Raw genomic sequence first — 18228 nt, 5'->3', positions numbered from 1 at the left:
TAATTGCTGTTAAGCTGATCACTCTTTATAACATTCTGGAGTATATGCAAATTGCCATTAGAAAAAATGAAGCAGTAGACTTTGTAAAAATTAATATTTGTGTCATTCTCAAAACTTTTGGCCATGACTGTAGTAGCCCTGCTGTCAGGTAGTCCTCCATATTCATGAGCTCAGTATAACCTCGCCCAACACCTCTGACTAGCAACTTTGTATTAATAAGATGGGTTAAACCACGTTCTGCTGTATTATGACATTGACTATTAAAAAGTAAAGAACTCTACTTACCTGTGTAGACGAATGACCTGAACACATTTGAGATGAATTGGAATATTTTGGGGAAATTTAGTATAACTGTATAAAAATTGACAGTGTAAATGTAGATTAAGACTGGACAGTGCTGTTTGATAAACATTGGTGCACTTTCAGGCTTTCTTGTCTTAGTTTTATACCACTTACTATTAGTTTGCTTAATTTGCTCCAAACTTTCAGCACTGTGTACCATCTCTAGCCACTCCCCCCTTTATCACAGACCAATCCCCCTTTATCACAGACCAATCCCCCTTTATCACAGACCAATCCCCCTTTATCACAGACCAATCCCCCCTTTACCACAGGCCACCCCCCTTTACCACAGACCAATCCCCCCTTTACCACAGACCAATCCCCCCTTTACCACAGGCCACCCCCCTTTACCACAGGCCACCCCCCTTTACCACAGGCCACCCCCTTTACCACAGGCCACTCCCCCTTTACCACAGACCAGTTTCCTGTTAAGCCACACCACCTTGCAAGAAAAAATCCAACGTACTTCATTCCTCAGGATTGAACTACTTTGTGAGATGTCTGTTAGTGAACCATCCAATTCTAGAAATAAACATGCGCACCTGGATTGTTGTTAGCCAGCCATACACATTAGATAGCTGTTGGCTGAACAATCATTCAGCGCTTTCGTTCCCAAATCCCTGATGCACAAGGTCTCTTGGCCGAGCGCTCCTGTGTTCTCTATGAAAAAGTGGGTGCCACAATAATCTAGCAGCGGCTTTACTCCCCACCTAACAAAAGGCTCTGGCGACTGAATTCCCACTACCCAATCCTGATGTCCACCAACATCATGTGTCAGGTCAGTCGGGAGGCCCCATAGACTTTAGATGGTTGGACAGCTTGCCTAGTCTGTGCCGAGGCCTTTGGGAGGGAGTCAGAGAGCAGTGTCTGCAGGTATATATTGTATGTGGCACTGTTATAAAGCCTCAGAAGGCTGGAAATGGAGCAGCGAAAGAAGACTCTTCATCTGGTTCTAGATTGTGGTCTCTTCCCAGCTACTTTAGATCCCATCTATTGTATTGTGTATGGGGGGGGCCTTTCGGCCTCATTCAGATGTCAATTTTTCACATTGGGTGCATTTCAATTATAGCACTGTTCAAGTCTTTTTTTTCCTTTTTTTTTTTTGTGAAGTTTCTGCAAAAAAAAAAATCAACATTTTTGAATTTTTTAATCCGAGTTACAGATCTCAAATTCCAATGTAAATCAATGCGTTTGTGTAAAAAAACACGGTACATCCATGTCGTCTTACAAAATACATTGTTGGTTTTGTTTGTTTTTTTTTTTTACCACAAGGAAAAAAAACCCCCACATATGATAAAAATGAAGGCATAGACCAAAATGGCTGAGAAGTGGATCTAATAAAATAACTGATTTTTTTTTTTTATTGCGTGATAAGTGTATGAATGAGGCTTAATGTAAGAGAAAAACTGGAAGACATTTTTCTGAAATGTGGAAGTTGCTGGCATCTGATGGTATCAAAATGGATCCGTCAGAGAAGCTGTGATCACGCCTGTGGGAACAGTCTTTCTAGAAGTAGAATTCCTACTTTTTCACTCTCTCTCCTTTTTTCCATGCATGCTATGTAAAACCACTTATTAGCTTAACGTGCAGTGGAAGCGAATGTGAAATTAAAAAGCAGATGGCAAAGAATTATTATGTCTCTCCTTAATACGGGCTGAGCAGATTATGCATAATTGTAAAAATGTCATCACACTTTGTAAACATGAAGGCGCAGTGAGTTTGCTGGGCTGCACATCTGTTTTGGGACATTGTTAAATGGCTAGAAAAATCAATGCTGATCTGCACGAAGCATATTAATCTGAGGGATCTAATTAACTTAACAGTTATGACTCCTGGTAGATACATGACTCACGCGTCATAAAAGGGCCTGACAAGGATTTGGCAGGTGAAGCCGCGCTGGAGCCTTCGAGCTGTAAAGTTGTGGGTTGTTTCTTCATTTTTTTATTTTTTTTTTTGTAATTTAGGTGCATTGACGGCTCTAAAGCTTCAGTGATAATGTTGTCACTCCGTTACATTATTAATGCAGCAAACCTTTGTATACATTTACTTGTGGCAAGAATAAGTGCTCCTCTGCCAGTAATTCACCCGCACAATGTCAAACATCTGACTCTCCGTTCAGACTGTCTTCAGAAGAGAATAGTGCTCGGCTGCTTGCTTCTGTCCTTGTTTTGAAGTCGTTGGTACATTCACCCCAATCGATCATAGACTTGGTCTAAACAAAGATATCAAATGTTTTATTTTCACACATTATAGATATAGCACTTACCTAAAGAACAGTGTCGTGTGTATGAAGATCTGCCGCATTTCAGTTTTATTTTGGGCATTGAATTAGTAATTACATGTCCTAGTGCCCCCCTGACTGCCATTAGGAAGGATCATTGCCCTTATATTACATAATCAAAAGAATAGAAAAAGTACATCCACCCACTCCCCTCCTGCAATCTTCAGCTTCTGATTATTAAAGGGTTAGTCCCGCTCCACTCACACCTGCATGGAGAGGGGAAGGTGGCGTCGTCTCGTGATACCCTGCTAGGATACATGCGCAGTCGGCTGCTGTGGAGCTCCAGTCCAATTGTAAGGAGCAGGACAGATGCCTAATTACTACTGATCATTCCTGGGTCTCGGGAGGAATTGTAAGGCACGTCAACCACCCCGCTCATTTCTTGATGCAGGTCTGGGTGGAACTGAACTCTTTAATGTTCCCCACATGGCTACAATCACAAGGCTCACCTTTTCTTCTAGGTACGACTGTACCTTCCAGATGTCTCAGTCTGATGGAGGCTTTTTCAGAGCGAATAATTTCACCCCAGTTCAATCCCTGTACGTTCTGCAGTTATTTTCTCTGATGAAGCCCCTTCAGACTGGGGAAGCTGGAGGAAGCGTGATTGTCCGAGGAAGAAAAAGTGAGCAATACCATGTATCATACCAACATTAATTCATCCTGAGACCACATAATGGTATATGAGCCACTTCAACCAACCATCCAAGAGCTATTTAGTGATGAAGATATGATTTGTTTTCAACATGGAGACTATGTCACAAGACAAATGTAAATAACTCGGTTAACAAAACATTAACAGTTTGGGTCTTTGGCCAAGAACCTCCCTGTGTCTCAAACCTATGGAGAACTTGTGGTCAATCCTCAAAAAGAGGGTGGACAACCAAAAACACAAATTGTCATAAACGCCAAGCGCTGATCAGACAAGAATGGGTAGTCACCAGTCAGGATTTGGTCAAGAAGATGATATCCATGCCAGGGCAAAGGGCAGAAGTCATGAATAAGTAGAGTCAGCACCGTAAATATTTTGACTTTGCAGAAATTTGATGGCTTTTTCAATAAAAGTTAAAAAATTTCTGAAATCCTGAATTGTACTTCAGTTACTGTAGAAACATCCGACTATAAGATCTAAAAAAAACTCAAGCAGTAAACTTTCTAAAAACCAGAAATTGTCAGCATCCTAACTTTTGGCAATGACTGCATACTTTCACCACCAGGTGGCACCGTGCTGTATAAATAAACCTCATAACTAAGAAAAGGATAGTGTATAATCTTCCTGCAGAAGGGACCGGTCATGATAAATACCGCTACAGAAAACCCAGACTGAATCGCTGCTATAAACCTTAGCAAAAGCCAAACGTCCTTTTGTAGAAGTCGTTCTTGTCCCGAATTGTATTGTCTCCTGCCGAGTGTACGTTTTACCAGTATGTTTGCTTTGTTTCAGCGCTGTGCATACTGTAAGCACCTTGGAGCTACTATCAAATGCTGTGAAGAGACCTGTTCACAGACATACCATTTCCCCTGCGCTGCTGGATCTGGCGCCTTTCAGGACCTTGCCTGCTTTTCTCTTCTTTGCCCCGAGCACATCGATCAGGCTCTTGAACGTTGTAAGTGAGGCTTTTCCCTCTTTTATAGACGTTATGTACAAGTTGGCGAATCAGATTCAAGCTCGGGCCGTCTTATAAATGACCATTAGAAGTAGTCTATGAAGATATTAATGGCGAATCTATGAAGATATTAATGGCGTGTCTTTGAGATCAGTCATTGGTATCAGATTTGTGGGCATCAGACTCTTGCACCTTCACAGATCAGCTGTCCGCAGCTCCCATGGCGAACGTATGTACAGAGTGTACAGAGTCAGGACACCACACCTTTGTAACGGTCAGTGCTGTGGAGGGAGCTCTGGTGTCCTGGCGCTGTACTCTCTGTATATCTGTATATGTCTGATGCTCACTGAACTGATATTCATGCTCTATCCATCCAAGCTAGGCCGTCAATATCCAAGTACTGGACACTCCCGGTAATTATTGATCCACAGCACAATAGAATGATTATTTCAAATACTTATTGATTTTTTTTTTTTTTTTTACCTGCGTTTTAGCTTTATAGTTATCAAATAACTGCGCCATAACCTTTCTCTGTTCAGCATTCTTGCCTTTGGTATCCTATAACAATGGTTGCAACTATGCTTTACAAGTGAGGGAAGCTGAGAAACAAGAATATAATTCAGCTTTACCAAGTGTTATAGAATTGCTTAGTTTTTTTTATTTTTGCCTGTGTTATGCGAGTACATCTTAAGTCTTTTTTTTTTTTTTCCCTTTTATAATTCTCTTAGATACGGATTATGCTAACTGTGCACTGTGTGACCGCTCCGGAGACCTGTTGGACCAGCTTTTTTGCACAACTTGTGGTCAGCATTGCCATGGCATGTGTCTGGACATAGAAGTGACCCCTTTGAAGCGTGCTGGTTGGCAGTGCCCAGATTGTAAAGTCTGTCAGAATTGCAAGTAAGTTGCCGAATAGTCCAGTAACATGGCGCGTAGTTTGTGTCACCAGGTATATACTTCCCAATCTGAGAACAGCATAAAATATGGACAGACCCGGTTTCCAGCTTCATGACACTGACTGGGCTCCTTGCTGTAGTTTGCATGAAGCCCTGTTGTGTCTTCTTCAGTTCTTCTAGTCTTCTCATTGATGAACTTTTTTTTTTTTTTTTTTAACTCTGTACCATTGACAGCTTTTTGACTGCTCTGTGTATAGGCAAAAAGCTGCCAATCCATGGCGGAGGGCCGTGACAGCCAGTCATTGAATACTGAGGACTACATGACAGGAGCTTATCATTGAGATGTGTCCCTCTTCACCATTTCAACCCATTTAAAATGTATTTTCCTACTTTTCAGCAAATCATATAGTGAAACAAATGGTGTAATTTAAAAGTACAATTGGTCCTGCAAAAAAAACAAGCCCTCATACAGTTATATCGATGGAAAAATAAAGTTATGGCTGTTAAGAAGGGGAGGATAAAATGAGTGTGAACCCCCCCCCCCCCCCCATACAAAATCACACTGTCATCATGAAGGGGTCAAATGCGATCCCTTTTAAGGCATTATTATTGATTGTGAAGTGTTAAACAGTTGTGTAGTACTTGGGCAACCCCTTCTTTATCACCATTTTCCCCCCATGAAAAATAACCTCTATATCCTCCTCTGTTTCAGGCGATGTCTGCACCTGCTCTCCAAGAGAAAGTCAGAGACCAGCAGCAGCTTTCAATTTTTCCAGGTGTCCATCCAAAGGAAGTGATAGTAAAGCTGCCACTGATTAGCTGCAGGGCTCACCTGACATAATGACGTCATGTGAGCCCTGGGAGATCAGGTGCTGGCATTGCCAGAGTGTCACCCAAAATGCAGTTGAATATAGCTGTTACATATATAGCCCTTACATGAGGGGATTGTAGGTGATTGAGAGATGCATGTCTGAGTAGTGGAAAGCCCTCAGAATACTGTAGAAATCCCGATTATTGCGGTGGTCTCAACCTACTTTATGTACACCTTTAAATAAAACAGGCGTAACTTGTGTAGGTCCAGAGCCCTAAAACTGTAACCTTTGTACCCCTGCCTACCGTATACTACTAAAGCACAAGCGCCCTAATCTTTTAATTTACAGTTATCCAGGACTATCTTATTTATTTACTGCGGTCCTAGGAACTAACAGGCAGGTAGTTGGTATCTACTTGCTTTATTGTGCAAAGAACCCACCTCCTTGGCACTGAGCCGTCACAGCTGGCGCCATGCGCTGACATCACGTCAAGAGCACAGCGGCATTTCCTCTGCCATATCGGTGGGGCGTGACTGCCGAGGTCATGCTGACTGAGGGAAGTCAGCAGATCAGCGCTGTAGAAGAGCTGGCTCTGAGCCGGCGCCGGTTACAATAGGCAGGTATTTGCCTCTGTTAGCAAGAACATGACTGATAGTTTTTAGGCCTGTAGGATAAATAAGAAAATATAATCTTCCTGGACAGCCCATTTATGCCATAAGTACATTCACCAGCAGATCAAGTCTGGTATACAAGTACATAAATGGGCTCCTGTGAATTCTAAAACAAGATGTATTTTTTGTTATAAAGCAATACGCCCAGAAGCATCATATCTTAGTGGTAACGTTTTTTATTTTCTCTATCACTTTCCTTTCTATATATTTGTCGCCTTACCATGTTTTTTCCTTGGATTCTTCTACAGACAATCTGGAGATGACACCAAGATGCTCGTCTGCGATACATGTGACAAAGGTTATCATACGTTTTGTCTACAGCCGGTTATGGACACTGTACCGACAAATGGCTGGAAGTGTAAAGTGAGTCGGCTCCGTACAAATGGGCCATTTATGATTGCAGCTGGGTCTATTCAAGGACCATGGGGAGTCTTTCCTCTCGCTTTATCTCTTTACGTACATACACTATCTGTATGTTACCACTTAATATTCTGCTCATAGTAATATGATTTATTGTGCCTACTGAGCAGATTCCCAAACTCCTGTTCAGGAAGCCATCGTGTGGGTGCAGTCTTGGCACCTGTGAGCTGGAGGAGATGTGGCTGTGCCCGCTTGGTGCCTCGTGTTCAGGCTGGCATATGCAATAAGTGGCATAATAAGGCTACTTCTGAGTGCCACAACATGGATTCACATTTCTGTGGGCCTGGCAAATGTCCCACAGAAGATATCACAAATCTGAGATGAGTTTGGTTTTCATGTTGTCCTTATATCCTGCCCAGAAAATATATCCTTACATTTTATTGACTATAAGCTTTTGGGTTTATTTCCATTTTTAAATAACTTTTTGATGTTCTTCATGGACTAATATTTGTTTTTTTTTCCTTTTTCTTAAAACAGAACTGCCGTATCTGTGCAGAATGTGGGGCTCGGACCAGTCCTCAGTGGTATCTGAACTGTTTGATATGTGACAACTGTTTCCAGCAGCAGACCAGCCTGCCATGCCCGATTTGTGATCATCCACTTCAGGCAGACATGCACAAAGACCTTTTGCATTGTCAGATGTGTAAAAGGTAATATAAACGGAAATACTGTAAAAAAAAAAAAAAAAGACCTGACCCCATATTATCCCCCCACTCCCATCAGTCCTGACTATTCCTCTATATGGCCTCACTCTAAGACCGCATCCAGATGTCTGTTTTTTAGCAGATAACCTTTTTTTAATCAGTTTGCTGGATCCTATTGCGACATTCGTCCTTTTATGCAAAATAAAAAAAAAAAAATTCTTACCCTCTACACACTGAACCGTAAAACACAGACTGAACCTGTATGACATCCATGCTGTCTTTATTTTTTTGCACTGGCGACATTGTGCCTTTACTCCGATCAAAACCGGTCATGTCTATTTTTATTTAATTTTGTGTACTTAGTCCGCAAAGAAACACGGCCCCATAGACCATAACAGGCACCTGATTTACCTGGGAAAACATGTCTGAATGAGGCCTGGCGCCTCTTAATGATCTTTCTGCATCTAATGCTGAACACTTATACAGCAGCATGTTTACCACACAGTATAGAAGCATTCCCTTAGATCTAGGTACCTCCATTGTATTAAGAGCAGGGCTGTGGAGTCGGTAAGCCAAACCTGCGACTCCGACTCCTCAATTTCCCTTCCTCCGACTCCAACATATATTGCTTATATTTAAGTGAAAAATTTATTGTAGTACAATGTGAACATCAGACATTTAATCATTTTTATGATACAATAATCAAGATATTTAGATAGAACATAATATATATTTATTGGAATACAACTTTAGAACACAACTGTAATAAATTGTAAATATGTAATACACTGTATAATATCGATTACATATTTATATATACACAGTGTGTGTGTGTGTGTGTGTGTGTGTATATATATATATATATATATATATATATATATCACTATGTAATTAAACTATGTAAGTGGCAAAAAACCGTTTTCAACAAAAACATACTAAATAACATTGGTGCAGTCTATGAATTTGTTCTAAGAAATAGAATTGCCTCCATCAGATCCTCCTTCATAGATGACCTCGAATCTGACCTAATAATTTTAAGGCCAGAGAACAACCTCTCTACACTAACTTGGGTTGGAGGCAAAGCCGTAACCACATGGGCATCATCTCGGTAACAATTTCCAAGTATAAAGGAATTGCCGCATGCACAGTCAGTTTTGATGAACGGTTGAATTTTTCTTTGAGAGCAAATGAAACATTTGGCTGAAATATGGTCAATCTGCTTGCTATAGGAGGCGGAGTGAAATCTTTTTCCTTGCAGCAACGCTTTGCTTGCTCCATGTCATCCAAATACATGTCAAAGTCAAACTCCTCATCTGATGAGGATGAAGATATGGCAGCAGTAGCACTGTCAGGACCCAAGTCCTCTTGCGCCTGGCTGTCCTCCTGTAGGCCACTCATCCTAACTGCTACCTCAGTCAGAGCTTCTTTTCCTTTAGAAAGCTGTTGATCATCAAGCAATATACGATGGCTTGGGTCCACATAAACAGCTGCCAGAAAAATTTTATTTTCCAATAGCTGTGTCTCTCTCCGTTTCATTGAAGCAGAAATGCCATCTGCGATTAAATCTCCTCTTTGGGACAGGCAAAATAGCAAGTTCTTCCACTCCCTTATGAAAATGCCCGGAATTAAATCCTCGGCTTGTAATTTTTTAGTCACAGTAAATAGGTGATTAAGCAATTCCTTCAATTCAGTCACCTGTGTCCATTGACCTTCATTTAGGGTTACCTGAGGGTTCGCCATATCTATAAGAAACTGTTTTAGCCAGGATCAAAACATTACGGGGGGAGGGGCAGTACCTCATACTATTCCGCAGAATCTCATACTGCACACCTCAGCTGCTGCAGAACCTTATACTGCACACCCCTACACTTGAAAATAAAGCCTGCACCTTAAGATGTGGTGAATGCAGTCTATTTATTCCAACTATGAGTTGATGTTGATGTGTTACTGAAGACGAGCAATGCCTGTCCTGGGCGTCCTTTTGGGCAGCTATGAGGTGTACCTGACTGGTGCTAAAAAAAGGAGTGTTAGTCTGTGTGCTATCCGGCTTTCATTCTTTTTGGTACAGATATGATATGGATAGACAGATATGGATAAATGGATATATAGATAGAGCAGATTTCTAATCTGCTTTTGCTATTGAAAACATTATCTATGAGCTCAAAAACCTTTCAGGTGATGCGGTTTTTTTAAAAAGCTGATCTGCTTTTGCAGCTGAAAAACGTATCAAAAAACGCAGCAAAAACACTGTGTGTGAATGTAGCCTTAGATCAGGAATAGAACAGCCATTTATAGGACATTTCATAACTTTCCCAAATTCCTATGAAAAAATATTCAGCACATTCTACATTGAACTACTGTACCCAATTTATTATATATTTTAGGAGTCGGTCCATTTTATACCGACTCCACCAAAATGAGCTCTGACTCCGACTCCACAGCCCTGATTAAGAGGTCCACTTCAAAACTCTTTATTTTTCTCTAGCTTCATTGGGGGAAAGGTAACCATGGGTGTATGTTTTTATTTTGGAGGATGAGATAATTAATGTTGGGGATTGCCCGCATCACTGCATTTACTGCTTGTGACTTGTAGTACGCTGTAATTTGACATTTTATATTTTTACTCTACTTAAGGTGGATACATCAAGACTGTGAAAAATGTGCAGACTATTTGGATGATCATTGGAAAGACGATTACAGCTGCACATTATGTAAGCAATGTGACATGCAGGACGGAGACGAATGTATGGTTATGGAGGTTGCGGGCGCTGATGCCGGTAAGTATTCTTTCACAGTAACGACATATTGATGTTAAAGGGATTATGGATATTTCATGTTTGGGCTGCAGCCACCTCTGTTTCTGGAAAGACATTTTACTAGATTTTTAGATGTCTATTTGAATTTATAGGCATTCATCCTCAAGGAGAGTAGTGAAGTGTAGAATTGGCATATCACATACTATTTTTCTTCTAATAATTTCGATTCGATACAACCATGCTTGGAGAGCCTGTGTTGTGACTCACACAGCCGCGACACATGCAGCTGCAGCGCTGAACAGCTAAATTATCAGGAGCGCTCCAGGTATCCGGGTTCCCAATGCAGCTTCTTCGGTAAGTGCTATGGCTTGCTGAATAAGGAGGGAGCCGGCAATGTTCGCTCATCTCTAGTAATGAGCACTTGCCCTCATCACTGGTGATCAGCTTTTTTCTGGGGCCTGTACAGATCAGTAGAACAGGGAACTCTTCTCCTCGTTAAATTGGAGCTGCAGTACGTACGCGTGACCACCTCTCCATTCATTCTCTATGGAGCTGCCAAGCACGGTGCTCCTTTTTTATTGCTCCTAGCAGTCTCATAGAGAATGAACAGAGCAGTGCTCAGGCATCCAATCTGCTATGCCATTTTTTTTCTCCTTTGCCTCATTGGGGGACACAGATATTTTTTCCCCTGTAAAGGATAGCATTTCCCAATCTGTGCAGATCCTAGCAGTTAGACCCCCTACTGGTAAGTTATCGGTATCCTGTGAATAGCTGATAACTTGTTTTCATTGGACAACACAAATTTTCTAATGCAACCTGGTAGGTTCTCCTAAGGTAAAGTATTGGAAAAAATACTTTTAGGCTAAGTGCCCACATTGCAGAAATGCTGCGGAAATGTCTGCAGCATTTCCTCAACTCCCTGCCGTGGGTAAAACGCATGTGGAATTCGCATGCGTTTTCCCGCAAAACACAAGCGTTTTGCAAGCGTTTTTAGCTTGCAGAATGCTTGCGCTTTTCAAGTGATTTGAAGCATCGCTTTGAAAGTAATTGACAGGTTGGTCGCACTTGTCAAGCATAGTGCTTGACAAGTGTGACCAACTTTTTACTATTAATGCTGCCTATGCAGCATCAGCAGTAAATGATAGGATGTGAAAAATAATAAAAAAAAAAAAAATAGGGATATGCTCACCTTCTGATGGCCCCAGGAGCGCTCCTGCCTCTCAGCCACGCTGCCGGCATCTTCCGTTCCCAGGGATGCCTTGCGACAATGACCTCTGACGTAGCTGTCAGTCGCACAATGCATCCCTGGGAACAGAAGATGCTGGCAGCGCGGCTGAGAGGCGGGAGGACTCCGGGGGGGGGCGTCAGAAGGTAAGTATATCTCAATTTTTTATTTTTATTCTATTTTTTACAGGTATATGGTACCCAGTCTCCTCTTCTCCAGACCCTGGGTACCAGCCGCACATTAAGCGCTCACTTTACGCATGGTGGGCATAGCCACATGCGTAAAGTGAGCGTTTCAATGCAATCCTATGGTGGTGGAATCGCCGCGGTTCTGCAGTAAGAATGGACATGCTGCGGATTTTACCGCTATGCAATTCCGCAACGGTAAAATCCGCAGCATGGGCACAGCAACTGCGAAATCCCATAGGATGGCATGAAGATGCGTTTTTTAAGCGTTTCTGCGACCGCAAAAAAATGCGGCGGGAACGCATAAACGCAACATGGGCACACAGCCTTACTGTGGATAAAAACCTTGTCAGAGCTGGCACTTGTTGCTGAGCTCGCAGTATGGGGGCTATGAGATCTCCAGTGTTGTATTTAGTTTTGTTTATTGGAGTTGAAAAACATTTTAATGATCTTTGTGACACTATTGAATTACCTTTCCTTTATTAATTTAGCATGCACAGATGAGCTAGAAGTGGATACAGGTGGAAAAATGACATTTCAAGAAGAAGCACTTAATCACAATGATCATGTTCCAGGTGCAGCAGTAATGTGTCTTGATGAAGGTGCGCTGCATTTATTATTTACACATCGTTTTTGGTTTATTCATTTATTGTATCAAAATTCTCTGCAAAAAAAAAAAGATTTCTCGTTCGCCTTATTGGGGGACACAGAGACCATGGGTGTATGCTGCTGCCACTAGGAGGCTGACACTATGCACAAAAAAAGGTTAGCTCCTCCTCCGCAATGTACACCCCACCGACCGGCAGGAAGTTCCTCAGTTTAGCTTAGTGTCAGTAGGAGGTGGACACGGGTCTTTTATTAGACCCCTATCTACCTCGTCGTGCGTCGTTCCTTTACAGGTTTCGGAGGGATACGGAGTGAACAGTCACATCCGTACTCCCACAAAGAGACTATGAGTACGGCGTGTACTGCCACCCCGTATCCTCATAGGTCTCCGCGGCAGGACCAGGAGCCTCGCACAGGTGCGTGCCAGCTATACGGACGGTCCTTGCCCCCCGCCTCCCACCATCTCGCCTACCAGAGCCTGACGGTTGGACGAGGCGTGGATTCCATAAAGACGACAGACAGCGTGGGATTCTCAGGTACCTTTATTGTGGCCCCCGGCCTGGGTGAGTATGCGGTCTAGCGGTCCCCCGGCGTTTTCATCCTAAGGCGGTCGCCAGGGGACCACGGTAGGGCCTGCGCCTCCGCTTCGCCCCACGGTCGCCGCATCCATGAAGGCCCCTGTTCTTTCTGGCCTTGTTCTGCGCCCCCCCCCCCCCGTTTTTTTCTTCATCCCGGCAGGGGTATACAGGGGTCGGGCTGTGGGAAGCAGGGACGCGGCCCGGTGTTGCGGCGCGTCTTCCGCGCAGACCCCCTGCTGACAGGCGGCCGGCGCTATTAATTTAGGCCCCGGCTTCATCTCGGGCCTACCGCTGCGTCGCGGCCACGCCCCCTGCCCCTTTCTTCTAAGCGGGCTTCTCTCCTGCCCGTCCTAGGCCTTCCCAGCCCCCTTGCCTCACACCAGCCTGCTATTGGACAGCGGGCGGTGCTAAGGGGATCTCTGCGGCGAGCTCCGCCCTTCTTCTCCCTCTGGCAGCGCGCCCTTTCCCTGGTGGTCGCCATCTTCTCAGCCTGCCAGCCGGACTTCATTCCCTGCCGGATTTCGGTCGCTGGGCCTTTTTTCAGCCGGATTGGCCTGGCCTCATCCTGCAGCCAGATCAGAGAGCGTCGCGCTTGGGGACACCGGACCGTGAGTAGCTCTGCACCTGCAGACTGACACCCTTCTCTGCCTTCTGTCCCCCAACCGGCCGGCACTGGCTCTCTTTTCACTATGTCCAACGCTAAGTCTGATCGTACCCGCTCTGCGTCCAGCCCGACGCCGCTCAGGAGCCATCCATAGCCCCAGGGGCGAGTGAGCCCCCCATGCCGGGTTGGGCCTCCTCTCAATCACAGTCAGTGGCAGACCTCATCAAGGTGTCTCAGTCCCTAGTAGCCGTTCTGGACAAGTTGCCCTTGGGAGCTTCGGCGGGACCCAGCACGTCTCAGGACGTCCCATCTGAGCCAGCCAGCGGCAGTCGCAAGAGGCCCAGGCAGGACCTCCAGGCGGAGTCCTCCCCTCGTCCTACCTCACCCCATAGTCCCCAGCAGTCTCCCTCTCGGGCCTCCTCCCCCGAGTCAGGCGAAGCGCTTTCGGAATCGGAAAGGGTCTTAGAGCTGGATTCGGACCAGGATGCGAACATGAAGGTTACGGTGCAAAACCTCATTGCCGCGATTCACCATACCTTTGACATCGCTGACGCCCCTGCGAAATCCTCAGATCGGGAGGTTTCGTCCAGACGGGCGGAAACACCATCCAGGGTGTTTCCCTTCCATTCTGAGTTTGGAAAGATTTTTACAAAGGAGAGAGAAGATCCGACCAGACGCTTTCAAAGAGGAAAGCGTCTCGGCGTGCTGTACCCGTTTGCTAAAGAGCTCACGGACAACTGGGCCGCTTCTCCCTCGGTGGACCCTCCCGTGTCCAGACTTTCTAATAATACGGTCCTTCCGCTGTCAGGTGTGGCGTCGCTAAAAGATTCTAATGATGGGATCATAGAATCTCTAGCAAAATCTGCCTTCGAAGCGGCATCAGCAGCGGTATGTCCAGTCTTTGTTTCTTCTTGGGCAGCAAAGGCCATATCCACTTGGGCAGATGACCTTCGGCAGGGCATTCTGGATAAGGCACGACCAGAGCATTTGGCCGATCTCGCCAAGCAGATTTCCCATGCGGGGGATTATCTGCTTTCTGCCTCCTTGGATGCCGCATCTTGCGCAGTTCAGGCGTCAAGTAACATCGTGGCAATCCGACGTACAATTTGGCTCAAGGCCTGGCAGGCGGACTTGTCCTCTAAAAAGTCTCTGACCAATCTGCCTTTTCAGGGAGTGCATCTCTTCGGATCACAATTGGATCAGATTATTAAGGACGCTACCGGAGGTACGAGTTCTCTTCTCCCCTCCAAGCCTCGCAGACCTCCTCCAAGGCGTCAGTTTCGTCCCTTTCGGACTTTCCGCCGTTTCAATACGGCGGAAAACCCTTCCAACCAGCAAAGGCCACAGGCACGTCAGGAAAGAAAGAAGGTTTCCTTCAGGCCCACTCCGTCCTCGCGGTCCCACTCTTCCCAGGGAAGACCGTCCAGATCTACATCTGGACGGTCTACGTCCGCATGACTACCATCGGTCTCCCGTGGGTCCCTTCCAATTGGGAGGTCGACTTCTCTTCTTCAGTGACGTCTGGCTCGCCTCAGTAGAGGACGCTTGGGTCAGAAAGGTTGTATCAACAGGATACAAAATAGAGTTCATTTCTCTTCCACGGGATCGTTTCTTACAATCCCTTCCGCTGAGGGATCCGGCCTTGGTCCCGGGGTTCGGTTCGGCCATCGCCTCGTCTCAGTTCCTGGGTGATTGTGCCCGTTCCCGAATCGGAACGCTTCACAGGGTTTTATTCAAACCTGTTTGTGGTGCCGAAAAAGGACGGGACAGTTCGACCCATCTTGGATCTCAAGTTACTCAACAAGAGAGTTCGCCTTCGCCATTTCCGGATGGAGTCAGTTCGCTCGGTAATTGCTTCCATGGAGGAGCAGGAATTCATGGGTTCCATAGACATCCAAGATGCCTATCTACATGTGCCCATATTTCCCGGACATCAGAAGTTCCTGCGGTTTGTGATTCTTCACGAACATTACCAGTTCGTCGCGCTTCCTTTCGGGCTCGCCACCGCTCCCAGAGTCTTCACGAAGATTATGGCGGCGTTGATGGCCTTGTTGAGGATCAGAGGTCTCGTTCTTTTTCCGTACCTCGACGATATCCTGATCAAGGCCCCCTCCTTTCAACAGGCCCGCCTAAGTGTGGCGATCGTTCTAGACACCCTGTCCAGTTTTGGGTGGATCGTCAACCGGGAAAAGTCCTGTCTGGTTCCTACTCAACGCCTTGTGTTTCTGGGCCTTCTCTTCGACACTCGTCGGTCAAGGGTATTTCTCCCACAAGACAAGATTCTTTCCCTGCAGCAGGGCGTGAGATAATTACAGATCACACGATTTCCATCCCTCAGGACAGCCATGAGGGTCCTGGGGAAGATGGTGGCGGCGATAGAGGCAGTTCCCTTTGCCCAATTTCACGCCAGGCCACTCCAGCAGGCCATTTTGTCCAGGTGGAACAGGTCGGCTCTGTCTCTGGATCGTCCGGTTCGCCTTTCCTGCCGGATCAGGCGGTCTCTCAACTGGTGGTTGACGTCTCCCCTCATTCTCTTGGGGCGGTTTTTTCTTCCCGTTCACTGGCAGATTGTCACTACGGACGCCAGCCTCATCGGCTGGGGTGCAGTGTTCCGCAATCACACTGTTCAGGGTCGATGGTCGACTCAGGAATCAGCTCTGCAGATCAATGTCCTAGAGATACGGGCGATCCATCTAGCTCTCGTCCACTGGGAAAGGCGCCTCAAGGGCCTGCCTGTCCGGATTCAGACAGACAATGCCACAGCGGTGGCGTATATCAACCGCCAAGGGGGGACACGGAGTGTCTCAGCCCTGGCGGAAGTGTCCAGAATTCTTCAATGGGCAGAGACCTTTGTTCCATCGGTTTCCGTGGTTCACATTCCCGGCGTGGACAACTGGGCCGCCGATTTCCTCAGCCGCGAGGGTCTCGCGGCAGGGGAATGGTCCCTACATCCGGAGGTGTTTCATCTGCTCTGCTGTCGGTGGGGAACCCCGGATGTAGACCTCATGGCATCTCGCCTCAAAGGAAAGTCCCACAATTCGTGTCCAGGTCTCGGGACCCTCTGGCAGTGGGCGCCGACGCTCTGGCCGTCCCTTGGTCACAGTTCGTGCTCCCCTACCTGTTCCCTCCTCTGCCTCTTCTTCCCAAGTTGTTGAAGAAAATCAAAGCAGAGGGGATTCCAGTCATCCTCATCGCCCCGAATTGACCCAGAAGGTCTTGATTCGCAGACATTGTCAACCTTCTCGCGGACGCCCCCTGGAAGCTTCCCGACGGGCAGATCTGCTGTCTCAAGGCCCGATTTGCCACCCCAATTCTCGGTCGCTCAATTTAACGGCGTGGCTGTTGAGACCGAGGTTTTGAGATGGGCAGGATTCTCTGATCGGGTAATTCATACCATGATCCGCGCCAGAAACCCGCCTTCTTCGAAGATCTATTACCGTACTTGGAAAGCCTATTTCTCCTGGTGTGAGGCCAATGACATCGCGCCCTTGGTTTTTTCGCTCCCTTCTATTCTGGCGTTTCTTCAGGCAGGGCTGGATGCGGGGCTTGCTCTCAGTTCCTTGAAGGGTCAAGTTTCGGCACTGTCCATTTTATTTCAGAAAAAGCTGGCCTCCCGGCCCCAGGTCAAAACCTTCCTCCAGGGTGTGGCTCACACGGTTCCTCCGTACCGAGCTCCCGTGGATTCTTGGGATCTTAATTTGGTTCTTCAGGTTCTGCAGGGTCCTCCTTTTGAACCTCTCAGGGACGTTTCCCTTTCCCTCCTTTCTTGGAAAGTGGCCTTTCTGGTGGCCATTACCTCCATCCGGCGCGTGTCGGAATTAGCGGTACTTTCTTGCCGCTCTCCTTTTTTGGTCCTTCATCAGGACAAGGTAGTTCTGCGGCCTCCGCCCTCTTTTCTTCCGAAGGTGGTATCTTCGTTTCACCTCAATGAGGACATTGTTCTGCCATCCTTCTGCCCGAGCCCAGCTCACCCTCGGGAGCGGTCTTTCAACAAGCTGGACCTAGTCAGGGCATTGAGAGTCTATCTAGCCCGGACGACTTCCTTGCGGAAGTCAGACTCTCTGTTCATCACCCAGCCTCAAAGGCCACTATTGCGCGCTGGATCAGATCGGCAATTTTGGAGGCATACCGGGTCAAGCATTGAGTGGCCCCTCCAGGGATCAGAGCGCACTCTACCCGGGCGGTGGGTGCCTCCTGGGCGGTGCGCCACAGAGCTTCCGCGCTGCAGCTTTGCAAGGCTGCAACGTGGTCATCGGTTCACACCTTTGTGAAATTCTACAGGGTCCACACCTCCGCTTCGGCGGACGCCAGCCTAGGTAGAAGGATTCTGCAGGCTGCGGTGGCGAGTCCACTGGCCTGATGGAAGTTTGTTTCCCACCCCAGGGACTGCTTTGGGACGTCCCATGGTCTCTGTGTCCCCCAATAAGGCGAACGAGAAAACAGGATTTTTTGGGTTGCTTACCGTAAAATCTGTTTCTCGGAGCCTTCATTGGGGGACACAGCACCCTCCCATGTTCTACAACTCCTGTTCTTATGTTTGTCGGTTTGTTACAGTTGAGTTGTTCTGTTTTTAATCTATTCTGTTACTTCTCCTACTGCTTTCT

The 18228-nt window shown here is 46.3% G+C and overlaps 1 protein-coding gene across 6 annotated transcripts in view; it reads left to right on the top strand.

The window, feature by feature from the left end:
• The window catches only part of KMT2C (lysine methyltransferase 2C), a 312840-nt gene that overhangs the window by 129728 nt on the left and 164884 nt on the right, over positions 1 to 18228 (top strand). For all 6 annotated transcript variants that reach the window (XM_073581565.1, XM_073581564.1, XM_073581563.1 and 3 more), the window contains exons 7-12: positions 4065 to 4227; positions 4956 to 5127; positions 6855 to 6969; positions 7504 to 7676; positions 10305 to 10447; positions 12328 to 12438. In XM_073581565.1, the coding sequence (XP_073437666.1) occupies positions 4065 to 4227; positions 4956 to 5127; positions 6855 to 6969; positions 7504 to 7676; positions 10305 to 10447; positions 12328 to 12438 (877 nt within the window). The remainder of the gene's footprint in view (positions 1 to 4064; positions 4228 to 4955; positions 5128 to 6854; positions 6970 to 7503; positions 7677 to 10304; positions 10448 to 12327; positions 12439 to 18228) is intronic.

Source organism: Dendrobates tinctorius, unplaced genomic scaffold, assembly GCF_039654945.1.
Source record: "Dendrobates tinctorius isolate UK_male_01 unplaced genomic scaffold, ASM3965494v1 ptg000070l, whole genome shotgun sequence".
Taxonomy (NCBI): domain Eukaryota; kingdom Metazoa; phylum Chordata; class Amphibia; order Anura; family Dendrobatidae; genus Dendrobates; species Dendrobates tinctorius.
The sequence above is the reverse complement of the archived record's forward strand: the minus strand, read 5'-3'. Positions and strand labels throughout refer to the sequence as shown.